A 19,176-nucleotide genomic window follows, 5' to 3' on the forward strand; every position below is an offset into this window, starting at 1 on the left:
CGAACTTAGGTTAAACACTAAGGTCATGACACTTTGACATTTAAAGGTCGATTAATTGTATTGCTATGGCGACGACATTAATCCATCACACATCGAACGTCACATTATTACGAGAAAACATCGAATTCCTATTGTGGCAGCTGCGAATTGAATAAGAAAAGTTGGCAAATATTTCTGAGATTACGTCTAGACAGTTACAAAGCCAAAATCCGGCACAAATCGAACTAAGATTTTCCTTCTTCTTGTTTGTTTATTTCTTTCTTTCATTCCTTATTACTAGTTATGACATTTCACTATGAAAGTATTAATGGTCTAATTCGTGCGTAGTTATGTCATGACTGTATTTTTTTTTACTGTAACCTGTGTGTTTTTATAAGTAATATTATATTTTGCGTCGGTAATGGTCATTCTATGATATTACACAGCGAATATTTGCGCCGTAGCAGTAAGGTCCGTTATATCAGACAGCGTATAATTGAGAGGAAAATGTTATTGTTTCGGATTTCAAAACAATCAGATAGCATTATGCTGCGGGAAAATGCCTATAAAGTTACTTTTAACCTGGCTTTCTATTGTGACTTGTACACTGGAATAGTTTAACATAACATCTCTATCATTTAATAATGGAAATAGTTGTATGTTCAGGCTCACCTCATGATCCCTATAAAAGGGCTCCTGAAGGTTATCCGGGACCCTGTTGTTGAACGCCTTCGATAACAGCCATTTAATTGACGCCCGTTGCTTTGACTGAAACAATATAATAATTAATGTTAGTTTATGAGATCACAAATTATACACGAAATACTTTTAGCATAATGTTTAGAGAAAGTAGGTACACATCATGAATATCCTAAACTGACAAGCATGTGAGTGAAACGAATGGAATAAGATTGATGATGCCAACAGTAGGTGAGGATCTAAACAAGAATACATGTAGGCACCTCTCAGATGTAGGTTTTCTTGCAGTCATTCTTAACATCAATAACAGACGTCCAAGCTATTACAATTATATAAACGTGCCTCACATAAAACAATTAGCTCCAACAAGCAGAGGTCCAAATCGACTTGGGCCCAATTCTAGTTTATATTGATCATTTTTAACACACGACATCTAACATTATAAACCGGTACACAACGATGACAAACTATCGCATCTTAGTATCGTCACCAGCTAAACGAGGTAATAATTGCAGATAGCAGCGAGCGCCTATTGAACCAGTTGTCGGCTGTCGATTGCCACAATTATTGTCAAACTGTGAACCACTGCCACGTTATGGCAACGTCCGCTTATTGTCATCGCATTGATCAATAAGTGGAACCGAAGTGGATCCTTGTCCTAATTTGACAAGTATGGCAATATCATCACTAGTAGTTAATGTGATAGTAGATTGATTGATGCTTCTAAAGTTCAATCATACGATCTCTACAGTTTAAGAACACGTATCATGTTGAACTTAATCGAATACAGGCAATTGAAAATAATAAAATATTGGTTTGGCATTTGGTTGATATCTTGTTAACAGCATAAATAGTTATACCTAAGTAGAAAAATTGAATATTTATGTCATACATTTTACGCTACTAAAACGACAAGAGCGCCTTGCGCACTTAAACAACATTACTACATATTTGCTCGATAATAAAACTTACGTCACGACAGAGGATAATATGATGTCATAAAATATGACCTCAGAAACGTAATTCATATGTGAATATTGAGCGACAATGTCAAGGTCAAACAGGTACATCAAAATCCATTTAAGCGTCAGCAGACGGCGTAAATACCTGCAATCTGCATATAATGTGTTGTCTCGTCTTGTCTCGTCGTGTCTCGTCTCAGAGCACCCTATTCGTCATGCAGGCGGGAAAGCAAGCACGCAAACCATCACTCTCTGTTATTAATTTACTGTAAACTAATAGCTAAACATGCAGACGCATCACGATGCTGAGAAATCCGTTGTTATTCAGAATTCTAATAACACGTACGTTTATCCTCACGTTACGGAGAAACGAACCGAAGACTTTCAGATGGTATCAAAGAGACAAACACAGTTCGTGTTTGAAAAGTAACTTGCCCACAACTATATAATACTTATTTTTCTTTTACTTGTTTCTCTTTATACGGCTTTAAATTTCACTAAACATTAACTTATAAATAATGATAAAGTGCAAGCTTAGCAAGCTGATTAGCGGGATTAGTGACGCCAGTAAGTTAAAATTATAGCTCTACTCTTCCTGACATAATTCTAGAGGAAGTTTAATCGGCCGATAGCCTCAGTGCTATATTTATGCATGCCACTTAAATCTCTGTCAACAACTCAGAGACGTAGTCGTCGTGATCAAAGGATTACATCCAAAATGACAAAAACGCCCGAAAATCATAAACAAAAATATGTATGTTCGTAGCGGAAACATTATAAGGAAACGATTCTGAACATTGGAGTAGAACGAGCAACAAAATGAACGAGATGAGCTTAGCTATCAATAACAGTATCAGAACGTCGACAAATCATAAAGCTAAAAGGTCGGGCGCGTGCCGGCGCATGCGGCCACGGATAAAAATAGTCCAGTGCACGGAGACACTCCCAAATAGGAAGCCACTTGGACGAGAACGATCAAGAATGTCATAGTAAACAACTGTCGCTTCGGAGGTAAAAAATGGACTCTTATTTTTCAAAACGTCTATTTTTTTTTGTTTTCAAACTGTTTTGCAACTTTAATATTCATTATTTGATTAAGATATTGAAAAAAAACCGATCGTAATAACATTAACAGTCTTTATCTAAAACGCTATCAGTTAAAACGAGAAACCTGAGAGTTACTGCATAAACTATACTATCAATAATTATAATATGTTCAAATATATATACAGAAATTAGTTTACTAAATTAGATTTTGAGAAACTCTATAACTAGGCCAAAATTCAATAAATGTATCCAAATTCGTCTGATTAAGAAGATAAAATCAAAATAATACAAACTAATAGAATCTCTACATTATACATGATTAGCTTTGATTGAGGCATTTTTGCGTAGGAGTAAAGACTACCAAATAGGCAAGGAGTTCTACATGGCGACCGAGTAGAATCAATACATTAATGAGAAGATCAGATCAGATATATCCGTGGGAAAATTACAAAGAACATTAAATTATTATTGAGGCGTAGGGAAATAATATTTTTCATTATAAGTACCTACTTCAAAAATTAGTAAACAGTCGAAGCTTGTGCGCAGAGCGCAACCTCTAAATGTTCTACCCAGTAACTTGTTTATTTTTATTATTCTTCATCAAATTATTTAAACTGCCAAATAAGGTAGTAAAGCTAACTGTTATAGCCGCCTACACCTGTAAAGTCCAGAGAACTATTCGTGAAGTTGTTGGCTAATACAATGTTCGAGCAATTTACTAAATATTTAAGCTATTCAGGCCGTTCCCACTCTATGTTGTGGTTAAGCTCTTGTGTCTTACGATCCATATTTCAGTTGACGCTGTCGAATGTTGAACCACAATTTATATTAATGGACAACATATTTCAACATTACTAGGCTATTCTTGAACCATATCTACAAACGAGATTATTAATAACTCCGAGACGAAACACGCCAACAATCAGTCTAGTTGATTACAGCTGCAAATCTTTAAATTGCAGTATTATTATTTTTTACCGCTGTTGCTATAGCCCGCTCGGGCGATATAATTTCACAACTCTTGTGCATTATACCATAAAGAAAATAGTTAATTACTCTTCACAGAACGTACTGCAGCACTTTCTTATACGAACAGAATTCATAAATTCATACGTTTTGAGTTCTCTTAAAACAGGCGCCAACTAGGCGTGTAGAGACGTTTATTATATTATGCGAATAGAGGAAACTTTAAGTTGATCTAAATGTAAATATTATGATGTCAATTAGATACCAGCCGACCATTAAGAGTAAGTATGCAAATATAATTATTTAATGAATTAATGGTTACTTGCTAGGAATCTCGTCATTCAGATATGAAAAAGTAATAATGTATTTCGTTGGTTTTGTATGTAATTTTGCGTACCTGTGGCCGTTACAAAATTTTGGTTTAAAACTTTGCTTAGATCTGAGTAGGAAAGGAAAGCTTACTACCAAGAACTCAAAGAAAATGGTATTGCAGACCCAGACAAACAAATTGAATGAAATTCTAAGCGCCAGGTTTACGCATTAAAAAAACATAAACACAGCCACCTAGTCGGGCTAACACATTCAATTTGCAAACGTAAGGAGAGTTTCGCTCGTAAAGAGTCGACTATTAAGTACTTTCATACACCACGCTATAACATATAGCAAGTGGAGCGGGCAGGCCACTCTCTACACTTAATTCGTAGTAGTTAATTGCTGAGTAATTAGCAAAGTCACAGTGAGTTCACTCTCTCCTGTAGTTCGGGAGGTTCCACGTGGTGTCGCTCTGGCCGCTGGTAGATCATTAGTGCTATCGGCTCCACTAACGGAAGAATGCACTTCCTCTGTGGTCGTCAACTGTAACCATCATAGATTTGCATCAAAGCAACTCAGTCCAAGCGGAACTGTAAAGTCTAAGCAGGTCGACGACACATCATCGATGCTTTCACGAACAGATGTCATGGTTGATGAATTATTACACGATCGTTTAAAGTACAAACACGCGGTAGCAATATTTATTTCAAAGAAAACCTGTTTTGAATGCAACGGTCTCAGCGTATCCTTAACAAGGATTTAATGATTTTACTGGCTTAAAGCTAACGACCATACTCGCCTGTCCCATCTGCAAGACAAAGGATAATGTAACAATTTTCTTTTCTCAGTCTTTAGGTTGCTACTCATGCGTAGAGTAACGCATTTTTTTAAGTAAATAAGGTTTAAACCCGCTATAGGCTATTTAATGCCTCTCTGTAAATACTCACAGTTGCCAATCAAGTTATCAACATCAAAGGAGAAACTTAAATTCGAGGAAGTTGCTAAAGCATCAGGAGTGATAGGAAAATAGGTGAATAACGAGATGGAATCAACGAAACGGGGTGAAGGTTCGTTGCAAAACAATCGTAAACAGTTAACTGAGCCGATTATCGCCGATTCGGAACGAAGGCTTGCAGGCCGCAACAGTCGATGCGTGGAAACTGGAAGGTGCGTTGGCACCTGCAGCCCACGCGACCGACTGAGGTCGAGCGCCCACGCTGCCCCCACACACTTGACTGGCCGATACTTAACTTATGGCTTTGAGATCTTCCGCTCCCTTTTATACCATGCGTGTAAGAGAGATCACAAAAAGATTCCTGATTCAATATTCAACTTTGTTCGATCGATCGTACTAGTGACCATCAAAGACTCACCTAGGTTTTCGCCTGACATTTTGCTGATGACCTAGTTTTCAGGCAATGAAGTAACAAACAAAAAAAAAAACTCAGTTCTCCTACCCATGGTACTATCTGCAACTTTCGACTTGAAACATCCAGACAAAATATAAAATACTGAATAATAAAAATAACTTGTTCCGCAGATCTAACACGAGAAGGGAAGGCATAAGGAGTAATAAAATAGGACCAAAAACATCAACTAGTATAAGACACCAGGCGTTGCATTCCTTAATCCGCATGTTTTGTTACTCGAATAGGGCTCGTAATATTGGAGTATTGTGTGCAAGATACAGATGTATATCTGTTAGCAGCGGTTGCTTACCGCGTTCTCAGGTCTTTGTTTCATGATGAGGACAACTTTTTTCACTTTTACTAAATGGCCAGCTGTTGCTACTAGCAAACTGAGCAGCTGCACGTCAAGGCGTAATCGAGTCCTAAAAACACCAACATCTGAACGCAAGGAAAACATCCAAGGAAGTAACATTTCGTACCCAAAATATGAGCACACGAATAATTATAAAGTGTACCATATAAATACAAATAAACCTTGTGCTAAGTCAATACACTTAACAAGTTTGACAAGAACTGATTCACGAGTTACCGAATATGGCAGACATCTCGAATGAACGACGGAGAAAAAGTATTCTTACTGCAAAGTCGTGTGCATCAATACATATTCATTGGAAGCAACTAATATGGTCAAACAACTGAGTTAATTCTAAGCACCTGAATGGTATTTGCAAGGCTCCCTTTATGCACGATTAGTTTACCATAGTTGGTAACTAGGAAACAAATAGCTATCACGAAGACTGTGATAGATGAATCTAATAACTTTTAAAGTTTAGTAGAAATTTTAACGACAAACGGATATAATAGAAACGTGATCTGCATTCATATTCAGATACATAAAAACGCCAACATTTTAAAAATTCGTTATGTCTCAGCCCTCAAGTCACAGGAAGCAGGAAGTTTGAAGAATTTGTACATAACTAATATGTGTGTGTGAAGCCGCTTGCTGTCATGGAACCGGGCAGCGACTGGTATAGACTCAATCATAGCATTGCTGAGGTTTAGTATCTAGCGGAACTAATAGAACACACAATTAGTTTTGTGGTGCAGGAAATAAATGATTTTCCCTGCCATGAGTCAGTAACGTGATCGATAGTTACTCATACTTTTTCTGGTTAAATTTCTGGTTTCAAAAAACATAAAAATGTTAGTATATGAAATATAACTTTTCATACTTTTCAAAAAGTTATTTTCTTACTTTGAATATTGATAAGTCCTTCTAAAATATATAAGACGACCTCGGTGGTCAAGTGAACACCGGTTTCAAGGTGTCGCTAGCTCTGAGGTCCCGGGTTCGATCCCCGGTCGAGTCAATGTCAAAATTCACATTTCTACATTGTCTCGGGTCTGGGTGTTTGTGGTACCTTCGTTGTATCTGAATTCCATAATACAAGTGCTTAAGAAACTTACTTTGGGTTCGGAGGAATGTATGTGATGTTGCCCGCATTTAAAAAAAAATGTTACTGCTCGATAAACGCTCTCATATATGAAGGAACGAGAATTGATAACCAAGTTGATAACCAAGTCTCTAAGTCTCAAATACTACTAAACCTTCACACGATGTACTGCTGCTATTATTACGCTCTGACAGTAGAAATGTCAACAGATCATTGATGCGATGAAGTCATAACTAGCAAGAACTATAAAATGTGTCAATCCCACGCGGCCTCTATTTATTGTAGGTAACCAAATCGCTGTAGGCTTTTTTAGGACAAGATAAGGATTCAGAAGGAGCATAAAAATATCATGGAACTACAAACGTAGGCGAATGATTTACAGAGTACAAATAAATACTCGTTCAGGTTTAGGCATGACGAAAGAGCATAAAAAAGTACATCATATTTGTCTATTACCACAAATAGCTGTGTGTACTCATGAAAATTTGTGTGATCAGCCACCATTGATTAATGAAAATTACAATGGCCTCAGAGCCTACGCTAGCATTAACGTAGCACTGTCAAGGTCTATTGTATGTAACTGCTGTCACATAGATGTGGGACGAAGCTACCATTCATACTGATTTAAAATAAAATAGACTTCATACAAGTTCCTTGAGAAATTGAAACTAATGACAGAGAAGCACTTATACCAAGTTAAAATATTTGCGAGTTTATCGTCTTTGTTGACAACGATAACAAATGCTATGTTTGAGTCTAAATCATCATATCCGATAAGCTATCGCTCTGCTAACTCTAGTACATTCTATTCTTATTCTTTCGTAAGATACTCTTGCATATTTTAAAATGATATTATACATTTGTAACTGAACTAATTTATAGGCCTCTACTTATCTCTCTTTGATGGTATGACCCAGTTTGAAGGTGCAGAACGCTAGGCATTGAGATATCTCGGTGAAAGCCAAGATGTGGCGCCTATATACAAAGGGAGCAATCTGACGACGACTAATATAAACATTTCGTAACTAACTATTATAAGTACAAAATACGGACGATCGATAGAACTGTCGGTTCACTCGACTGTTTATTAGACATTACATAGCCCATTACGTCAGTGCTCGACCAAAATATTGATACTATGATTACTTATGTCGAAAGTTGTTTTATGAGAGCAGGAAATGTTGCGAAAGCGAAACTTCATGACGTATTTTATAGACCAATGTACGTTATTCTCGTTAGATACAGGTTTGTTAAAGTAAATAAGCCTGTAGGTGTATCGGCATTCCACGCACGAAGACTTAGCTCACATTGTTGCTAGAGCACACGAATATTAAATAAATATCAGTACGTTCAGTTTAGGAATAATGGTAGGCGTCGTCTGTGCCGAGTTGCCGACATCTGGCCCATCGGCCCAAAACGCTTTTTACCAAATAACTTTGCCACACGCGACGTCACACACAAATGTATGCCATCAAATTGAATTTTTTACATGCCACTTTTGGGTGTGTTTTACATTTCATTACTTGAAGAAAATAATACTGTCCGTGATTATATCGTGACCAAAACAATTTTTAAAATATTTTTCGTAATTTTTTTAAACAATTATAGGCAGAACTACGTAACCACGGTTTCCAAATTTAATAAAAATTGGTTACACGTTAATAGCACGACCTCTGCAAAAAGATTAAGTAGGCGTTAAGAATTTGCTAATCAAAACAACTCATGCACGTTTAACTCCCCAAGGTTTCATGACCATATAGAAATGGTGGTTCTATATTAGAATAAGAAACGTGGCGTGAAGAGATCATCATGTAAATGGCGATAAAGCTCTTGCAGTCTCGGGTGCAAATATACATTTGAATAGATCGCATTGATCTCGGTAGGATAAATTCCATTCTCCCATTCTCCTAGACGATAGCATATCAGTACATTTGAATGATCATAAGAAAACACACTTGATATTCAAACGTGGATTTAAGTTGCATTTTGTATAATAGCTTGCTCGTAAGAAATCTTACAATTATCGTATACTAACAATTTGCATAACGTTTGCAGTGCATCTTATGCTTCCATCCTATAAATTGTTGCATCCAAAATGATACTTGTGTATTCTATATCAGTTGGAAAATAAAATGTCGTGATTCCTAAGACAATCTCAACAAATCTCCAGTAAGTACAATTCGATCTGGAAATACCATACACGAAATACCATAAAAACGTGTTTGTGGTGAGTTTTTTACCAAGTTCAAAGTTCTGACAGAACGAAACATCGCCAACGATTTAAAGACTGATGAATGATTTTAGTATCGTTTACCTTGAGAGCTTTCGATAATACGTTAAGATAGATTAATATAGTAAAATGGTGACTGAATACTTAAAAGCTGAGAATGCAAAGTGAATACATAACCAGGTGAATGACGAAACTGCATCCGAAGTAGCCAGGAGCCTGTTACTTGTGTATGCACGGCCTGTTTAAGAGATTTCCCACGGATGTTGCGGCGCACAATACTGGCAGTTTGCACGACATTACCACTAGCCACGGAAGCCGGCCCGCTGAGGGAATTGCACAAGTATCCCTCGCATCTCCCATGAAACGCTTTCTCGGAACAACATAAGAAGTAGAATGGCTTGTGATGTTTTCAGCATTCTGGAAGCACTAAATAATTTTCCGCCTTCTAACAGTGTTGTTTTGTTTATTGTTTCCTGAGTGTTTATGTCAGGTTGCTCTACTTAGTCAATGTAAATTTCTTAGTACTTAGTTTTGACGAGCTACAAGATAGTTAGTGTCTATAAAATTGTTGGAATTAAGGAAATTGTATGACGGTTAGTCATCCAAAGCTATATGTTTTACACTCCACTAGATATGATTGCTTCAAATCACTACAAGCTATTATAAACGCATTAGAAACAGACGAAGAACAACTGTCATGATAAAGCATTTTAAGCCTTGATCTTGAAAACTGAGAAAAAAATTGTCATTGCCAATTGTATTGCTGTAAACTTCCTTCTATACAAGACCAAACAGTTAAACGATCGTTTATCATCTCAGTAAATTGTTTTTACATCGGATTTTGTTACTAAAACTATTATATTGGTTGTACAAAAAAAGCAATTAGCTAGGTAGGTACTTGTATTTTTTATTTGTATTATTGTATTTTATTTCAATTTTATCAGCTTCGCAGCGCTTTTTGCGTTTTAAATAATATGAATGAATAGATATGAACTGCAAAATGCAACAGAGATTATTGTAGTTTTCTGAACAAATGCGAATTGGGAGAAACTACATAATCGCTGTATCTACAACAAACAACAAATGTACACGTATCCAACATGTAAGATGGGTACGATAACGATAAAAAGAGACAGTGTAACTCACGATAACACATCTCGTCATGAGAGCTGGTTAGTTTGGAGAAAGTGATGTTATAACCTTGAAACTAAATATATGCACTTACAGTATTCATACACTTTCTTCATTACTATTTCTTAATTAAATTTAACATAATACTTTTTTATAAGGAAAATCTGACAGTAATGTAAAAAAAGCGTCACGGCCGTACCATCCTTTTCTCGAATTGACTTACAGGAACAGAAAAGGTTGAATAAGAGTATCAAACCTCTGTAAACTAAGAGTCATATTGGCATGTTGCTATTACTATGGATATAAAATGAGGACCAAATTATAATAAAGATGTCTAAAACAAAATATGCAAAACAGCGATAGATTTTTAAGAAAAAATTTTGGTAATACAGACTGATTACACCGCCGCGCGCCGTAAGACGCTAACGAATTCAATTCGGTAAAAGTTTTACTATTTACTTTACATTGTGTAATACCTCAAAATTTTACTTTCTTTTTTTATATTTACACGAAATATTGTCACGAAGGCAGGCGAGCTATTGCTTTAACTTGTGAACATAGTTCAACAACGGACCATAAACCAACAAAAGAATAAGTCAATTTGTGGGATATTTAAGAAAAAACTAAGTTTTATTATGTTCTTCGATAAAAATAGGTGGGTGAGAGCCGTATAGACGCACATAAACCGAAGTCTTACGAGAGATCTCAAATCATATAGATCTGTCTGAACTGTCCTAAAAACATTTTGTCCCATGGTGATTTTAATAGAAATAACCCACCAAAAGAAAACTGATGCTTATTTTACTTATGTGCAGAAATATTGCATTCTACGCTTTGTGAACCACACGTGTTTGTACGTTGAGGTACGGTTATTGTTTCTGTCTTACAAACATGTTTTCAGGCACATTCGCCTCAAGATGAACTAAGTCCAAGTAAAATCGATGAGGGTTCACTGACCGTTGAATTTGTTATAACGAGGTTAGTTTTAATAGATCTGTAGTAAAGGTTTTGAAGTCGTTGGTCTGGACTTATGGGAAGTAAAATGAAATTAGGAAAGGATTTCTTCTTATGTAGTTTGGAATTATTGCAAATTATCTGATGATTTGTTCTATTGCTGGTTTATCTATATAATAAACAAATTGATCTAATATCAATCAATTGAGGTCTTAAAGATGCGAACATTTGACTAAAGGCAGGAGTCGTTACAACAAGAACCGCTCTGTCATTCAGTTTTTTATATTACATGTTATGTATTTGTGTAACCAATTGAGTATTAAAGAGCTTTGTTCGTCAATGGCATCGGTTCCATTGACGGCTCACGGGTACTCCCAAACATTCAATTGTTAGCATGTGATTTGTACAAACACGTTGGCTTCCGGGACTCAATTTCACTTTTCGCAATGACATCATGTTGGTTACCAATAGTTTGGCCAATCGACACGGCCGACCAAACATTGGTACCGAAAATAATATGTGTGCCAAATTAAAGTTACAATCAACTGGCGGTAGCAGAAAATTAATTGTTAAGAAGTTGAAAGTATGACATCAAATCTAGCTTAGATAGTAGATATATTTAATCATACAATTAACATAAGTCTATCATAATAATATAAAGCATTGCTTATTGAAATGAAACTACTTTTACGAATTTTATCGCGGTTTAATTTTAGATTTTAGTTCCATAAGCATTGCTTATATTACTGCTGCTCAAGTAATTATTGGTTATAACCATTGACTTACACATACATGACTATTTCCTTTAGATAATAAAAAGTTGTTACATTAAACATTTATTGAGCAGCGACATTTCCGTTTCATCTAAATGCCGTCGAATAGAAATTTATACATCTGTCTAACATGAACATGCACAATTGCACAGATAGCTAATCGCTGTGCAAGTTGCAGAATAAAAATATAATCCATTGTTGATTTGATCACTTATAGAAGTTACTTTAGATGTATCTTTGGTGAACAAACTATACATTACGCTAAAGAATATAATAATGTAGTGATGATTAATAACAGTCTCAAAATCATCATCAGCAAAGCAACTGCAATATGGCCAGTACGAGACTTAAAAATAATAAACTTATTAAGAACTCGTTATAATCACATTAGGTATATTCATGAATAAAACCTCTTTTTATACATTTTTTGCATCGTGAGAAGTTTCTTCGGGCATCGCCTTCATAACTAAAGATAATAAAGTTCGCGTTGTGTGGCGTTTTATGTGCTAAGGACGCAGGCCAAGCCGTGCATATGATCACGTTGTTACTTCTAACGACACTTGTAAATGGGCTAAATGGATACCTCAGAATCTAATAACTAGATAAGAATTCAAGCAAGTAAAAACATGGAGATAGCTAAGGGAATTAAGGAATGCTCTTCTATCTATCTGCACAAACAACGGTTTTTAAAATCTGAACTAAAGATACAATACAGCTTAATCGAAAAGCCGCTTACAAGAGCAAATGCACGATAACTTTCCTACAAAGCGCAAAAAGTCAACATGAACAGTTAACAAGCAATATTCTCACAATAACTACAATATTGAGATTAGTCGAAGTGAGAACTACACGCGGCTATATAAGTTCGTTTCGCTATGATTTGAACAGACGTTAGACAGTTTATACGTAAAGCTCGACCACATGAAAGTAACCGCACGAAACATTCCACCGACAGCTTTCTCTGATCGACGAATGTTTTGTACTTGAACACAGGTATCCAAGCTGGACTGTTGGTACGTAATCACATTCCGTATTAAGTAATAACATTAATACGTAATCACTTTTATGACAATCGGATTCGGAAGTTAAAACATTAAAAAACAGACATCTTTTACTGCCTCATTTTTAATCCACTTCCGAGACTGTCCAAAATTTTTGGTTATCAATGAAGACCATTCAATTATTTCTTTCAGGATGTAATGGTTCACTTTTAATTTACTCTCTGTTGAGATATCGTGCATAGTCTGTAAATTATGCCAATATGGAAGCAGGACAAAACGCCGACATATGGTACACGTCAAGGATACTGACCGTACAGAGACCAAAATAATACTGCCCTGACGGTTTGTTTGGCACCGATGATTAATGTTTGTATTGCCTATTTATATTTCACATTTATACATCAAGCATTTAGCACATTGACTGACACATATGTTATGAACTTAAACGTAAAGCACATGTAAAACATATTCTATTTTAAAATTAACACATAGATCTAAATCAAGTAGCAAATGACAAGAAATCAGTATAACATTATTACCTTGATGAAAGAAATCAAAAGATTTCTCAACAACATTAAAATTTCCCCTCAGATATAACACTTAAGTAGCGAGTGTGACGAGTTTAATTAATATTTTCTTTGACACCGCGATTGTTAGACGATGCATACGTGCTATAATTATGAAGAAATTTCTTAAGTAAACTAATCTGGGAACGAATCTTAACAGCGGTCCGTACTTGCTTTAAGAGCGTTTCTAATCTTTGATAGACGTCCGACTTCGATTGTGTCTGCTTTAGATTAATTTCGTTTATTCATTTCACTTTGATCATTTTTGAAAGTTTTAGTTTGATTAAAGGCTTCGTAAGTAATAAGTTTTATTTGTAGAGCTTCTATCTTGCGTAATACTGGATAGTTGTACGAGTTACTTTAATTGAAAGCCCAACCAAGTACTAAGGACTTTGAAGTGTTCTCTTTGCTGCATCTAAAGGTAATAACCCAGGCGCGTTCAATTAAAAAATACCAAACAATTAGACTAAAACGTAATCAAGCTATAGATGGCATTTAACAAATTACAGCCTTCCGGAAAGGGCGACTAAATCGACAACATTGCAAATCCAGCCATGTGGATGTGCCTACGTATGGCAACCGTAACAAGGTCCTCACCATATAAGAGGATTGTGGGCGGAAGCATGCACCGCGAGGTGACTCCACATTATTGTGGCGTGTCGCAAGAGCAACATGTCCGGTTGCCTACTGCCACTAACTAGTATGAAGTCTACTCATATTACCCTACAGAAATTCGTACCAAAAACGGCATCATAAAATAATATAAGTAAAAAATATCATCATTATAGAATATATTAAAAATAATTGATGTTCTGAGTAAACTTGTTTATTTTTCGAAATACTTCCATACAGGTTTAACGTTTTCCGTCACCTCGAGGAAACTTCATTAAGTTCGTAATTCAAACTAGCCGGTTCAGTTTTCAATTAAATTGACATTCCAATAACTACTTCTATAAGGTAGGCCAACTAGTAGCAATGGATAAATGGATATTTTTTATTATTCGAGCGTGAAATAAATATTTTCCTAATTTTCAATCATCATTATTGTAATTTGACGTTACATTTCACTAAAATATAAGGCGAAAGTCTGACATCAGCATTCAATAGCTTATTCAAATTTGTTTTATAGGAGTTTTAAAGAGCGGGTGGGAAAGGAAACCACGTCAAACAATTGTGGTGAATTACTAGGTACTCTCGATCTCCATTGACAGTGTATTATTATTGAGGCGATCGTATTGGATTCGTGTGCTGTTTTCTCTACGCAACGGAGCGAACTAAGAAATGGAAAGGGTTAAATGATATTCAGCCAAGTTGTTTAACTAACACAACTACAAGCAGATGAATACTTCTTAACGTCATGTGTATGAAGTATGTATCATAGTTAGCGAACGTGAACATTTGTTTCAATTTGGTATATTAAGAGTAGACACGAATTATTTCATTTTGGATGAGGTAAAGAAGCAGTAAGCGCTAGCTGTGATCTGGGTCGGTAACCACAGAGTGAGTGATGCGCTCCTTTCGCAGATAGCCAACGAGCCGTGATCTGCTAGAGATGCCACGGTCTGTTGGACTAACCTTGGCCGTAACCATCCTGTATATTCCCCGAGAGGTCTGAGTGACATCATCGATAGCCAAGAATTGTTCTAATGTTGAGTGTGAGGCCAAGGCCGGAATTTCAATCGATGCTAATATTACACAGTGGAATAATAAAAAGGAAAGTAAGGTTGATGACCCCCCGTGGACGGCTACAACTTACGGCTAGTAGACTGATGGATTTGTCCGGATTCTTTTTTTAGCTGCCATAATGCGGATGCCGATCCAGTTTAAGAAATTTAGGTAATTTTGTCCGCAGCGACGAAATAAAGCAATAGTCGTCAATGAAACGGTCTAATAAAAAATTACAAATTTCGTTATCCACTCACGAACACAAGAGTAGTTATTTTTGCACAAGTCTTGTAATTTTAATAGGTACACACGTATACATTCTAATGAAACTTGTAGAGCGAAACTTTCTACAGCTTTACGTTTTTTACTAAAATTACAGTCGATACATTTAGCGCACATTGTAAATTGTAATCCATTATACTTTAATTTGCGACTCAATCGAATAATCTGAGTTCTTTGCACCGATATCTCCAAAAAGTACTTTATAAAAGATGAAGCTTGATCGTCAGCCATCGTAACTGAATTGTAATGCAACGTTAAGTCATATCGCAGCGCAAACAAACTTATCAATTAAATCGATTCATAGCGAGTATTGTAATACATTGCAGTAACACCTGGCGAACGATAAAGTATAACGCATCAACTACTCATTATCATCGGCATTCCAAACGCATAACGTTATCATTGATCGTTATGCTTAACTGTTTCTAACAACTGGGATCTTACCGAGACGGCAACGGAGTTGCTCGGTCCGATCCCTGCCTCGGCGGCGGAGTGCTGGCCCTCAGGCACGCTTAGAAAACGGCGTAAGGTGCCATATCCAGACGCTGATGCCACCATGGCTACCATAGTTAATTCACAATCACAGCACAGTAACCACTAGTTCTCTTTGTGACATCACTCGCGCGGGCGTGTTCGGAAATTTCGCGGTTCGCGCGCACGGCGACCTGCGCGCGCGACGCGTTTCAACTGCGGGCCGAGCTGAACGAAGGCTGCGGCGCGCCCCCTACCACGACCCGTACGCAACTTGCGACTTTAAACGAACTTCGATAAGCTTCTTGGATTAGTTTCTACTTCCGTCTTTATTTGTTTTACCATCAAACTTGAATGCACTTGTCCCTATATACATAACTAGCTTTCCGCCCGCGGCTTCGCCCGCGTCGAGGTCGGTTATATCGCATTTTCAAGAGAACTCAAAAGTCCGGGATAAAAACTATCCTATGTTCTTTCTCAAGGTCAACTCTATCTCTGTACCAAATTTCATTAAAATCAGTTCAGTGGTTTAGACGTGAAAGCGTAACAGACAGACAGAGTTACTTTCGTATTTATAATATTAGTAGGGATTTAAAAACTACTTTTCATAGCAAGTAAATTTATTTGAATCATAATGTTTATCAAGGTTTTGGGTGTTTTGTTATCTTATCACAGTTAAATAAACATTTAAGCAGAAATAGGTGTGTACCCTAGCAATGTTAAAATTTTCAGCACTAACCAAAATTTTAAAATCATGACTTGTTTTTTACTAAAAATAAATTGTTTGTAAAAAACCAATACAACAGCTGTTATTGGCTCAATGTTGGTTTTTAAATACATAAATATAGTATAAATATTTATTTATTCAAATTTAAAATATATCAATTATGTTAGTTAGCAATCATCATTATTAATTTTAAGTATTATAATGATAAAAACTTACTTACATATAATTTATTCCATGTTCATAAGATACAAATTGAAATGTAAAAACGATTTTTTATTCAATTAATTTACATCATAACATAACTATAATGAATGAGTAGTAGACAGTACCCATAACAACTGAACTAGGTATTTTGTTAAGGTATGGTGTTTCTTTGAAATGCTTATGGGTGATTGATTTATTATAACTTCAGATTTTGTAAATCACATGGTAAACCAACATTATTATATTTTAATTTCAATACTTTTCAAACTATTACTTAAGCTTGTTATTAAATATTTTATGTTCACAAACAAAACTTCAAAACATTAAGAGTGATTGTCATGACAAGCCATTCATAAATCTCAGAAAATATTTCATTGAAAAGAGCACCTTTTAAATATTGATTTTGTTTGGTAGGCAGCTTCATATTATAGTTAAATAGGGGTAAAAAGTGGAATAAATAATTAATTTGAAGCTAGTTTAAGTTAAATATAAGGAAAGTCTATCTAATAAAAGGATAGATAAGTTAAAAAGTAAGAGAAAAACAGTGATTAAGTTAAATGAATCATAGTCCTGAAGCTCTGACTGTTCAACATCACGGTAAGTGATTTTGTGAGTCACAGCTTCTCAAGTCACACAATGATTAAATATATTTACAAAAAAATATTATTTATTACTTTATATTGATTTTCAATGGTCATACCCACAACCAATTTTACATTCATAACATAATTTCCCTGTTATGAAACATGGTACAGTGAAGTGTGGTCATTTTTCTTAGAGAATCTTGTTTTATTGTAATTTACAACATATTATTCAAGATTCATTGTAACTCACAACAAATATCATGTTTCCTTTCATATGCATATAAATTGTATTTACTTTAATAAACAATAAAAAAACTTTCTTCATTTAAAATGGTCCTCCACCCAAATTAAACTTCAAGAACATTCTATCGCTAGCAAGAATGAGACATATAAAAGGAATAACACATAGCCACACACACAGCTCTGTGATATGACAAATAAGGCTCATAACAATGTTCTAATGCCAATAATTTATTCTGTTAGTGTGGGCAGGACCTCCAGCGCCCACTACTTGCCTTGATTTGTTTTTACATCCATAGAACTATGATATTTAATCACTTAGCTTGATTACGATATAACCAGAGTAAGTTTTAGGTGTAATAGGACCATATTAACGTGAAAACTGATCTGTAAAAATATTTCAAGTCCAAAACAAGCATGAACAAAGTGCATGTTTTACCAGACAGCACAATGCTGCAGGCACATTCCAATGCAAATTTCCCAAGCACCAAGGCGATATGAGTAAGCCAAAGGTGAAATTATTAAAAACCGGCAGTACGTCGAGTAGGGCTCACCTGTTTGGTGTCCACACAATCAGTGGCCTCCATGTTGGCATGTGATCTCTCCTGCCGCTCCATAACTTAGGAAACATCAGAATCTCTTATACCATTTACAAGGCGTTATAAAAGCACACAATAGAATACTAAACATAACAACCGCGATGGGCTCAACAATTTTTTAACGAAACAATGTCAGCGATTGCACTTAACACGTACTGCACTGTAGGTCCGTTACACCGTCTCGTTTGACATTTAACTAGCGCAACCACTGTTATGAACACATTTTAATCCTCTTAATATAATAACAAAGCTGTAGACTTCATTTTTGTGATAATTATACGAAAAATACAGTTGATCACCATCTTAAAATTTTCACACATTCCGTCATCGAGGCCGACTGACGGTCGCTGCCCTACGAATCGTCCCATTACACGCATCAGAAACTTAAAATGTCATGAACAGTAACAAAACTTTCAATAGATTGTAAACTTAAGTATTTTAATGGAAATGATTTGGAAATTTCCACCATAATTAGTTCATTTATACGAATGAAATATATCTGTTCAATAAGTATTTTTCCAAAAAATATTATTTTATCCATGGGAAAAATATAAACGTATAATGAAACTTCAACTTCGACAGTATTGCCATCTACCGATCTTCTTTTGTATTTCATAGTTCATTCGATTTTGAAAATACTGGTAACTAGACGATCAAGCTATATAGGTACTAATGAAAACTGTAGCTTACTGAAAATAAATAATAACAAATAGTAAATGGGCCATATGAAAATGTTTTTTGAATATAAATAGCTTGTTGTTTTCACTCAGCGCAGGCCGAGAAGGAGATGGTGGGACGAGTTCGTTCCTTTTCGCCGAGCTGGTCTTTGTTGGCCATAGTCTCTTTCCCATGCAGTGGGACTATTAAAAATAATCATAATTATTTATAAAGTATAATATTGCACAATTCAAAGTTGTTTTT

At 35.7% G+C, this 19,176-nt stretch overlaps 1 protein-coding gene across 2 annotated transcripts; it reads right to left on the reverse strand.

Moving 5' to 3' along the window:
- Window positions 1–482: 482 nt before the first annotated feature.
- On the reverse strand, window positions 483–18,607 carry LOC113493134. Of its 2 annotated transcripts, none has more exons than XM_026870956.1 (2): window positions 15,875–16,322; window positions 483–747 (listed from the first exon to the last, which is right to left on the reverse strand). In XM_026870956.1, the coding sequence occupies exons 1-2, from the start codon at window positions 15,995–15,997 to the stop codon at window positions 514–516; spliced, it is 357 nt and encodes a 118-aa protein (XP_026726757.1). In that variant the 5' UTR covers window positions 15,998–16,322; the 3' UTR covers window positions 483–513. The 2 variants fall into 2 exon arrangements, 1 of the variants encoding a protein (XP_026726757.1); XR_003400545.1 differs by lacking the exon at window positions 15,875–16,322 and adding an exon at window positions 18,211–18,607 and having other exon boundaries at window positions 651–747.
- Between the last annotated feature and the right edge of the window lie 569 nt (window positions 18,608–19,176).

The sequence above is a fragment of the Trichoplusia ni genome, chromosome 4, assembly GCF_003590095.1.
Source record: "Trichoplusia ni isolate ovarian cell line Hi5 chromosome 4, tn1, whole genome shotgun sequence".
Classification (NCBI taxonomy): domain Eukaryota; kingdom Metazoa; phylum Arthropoda; class Insecta; order Lepidoptera; family Noctuidae; genus Trichoplusia; species Trichoplusia ni.

Excerpts from the sequence above, each read along its gene's own strand:
- LOC113493134 (XM_026870956.1), bottom strand. The coding sequence starts at position 15,997 with ATGGTAGCCATGGTGGCATCAGCGTCTGGATATGGCACCTTACGCCGT. Across the intron at positions 748-15,874 it reads GCAACTCCGTTGCCGTCTCG|TCAAAGCAACGGGCGTCAAT; the intron begins GTAAGATCCCAG and ends ATATTGTTTCAG.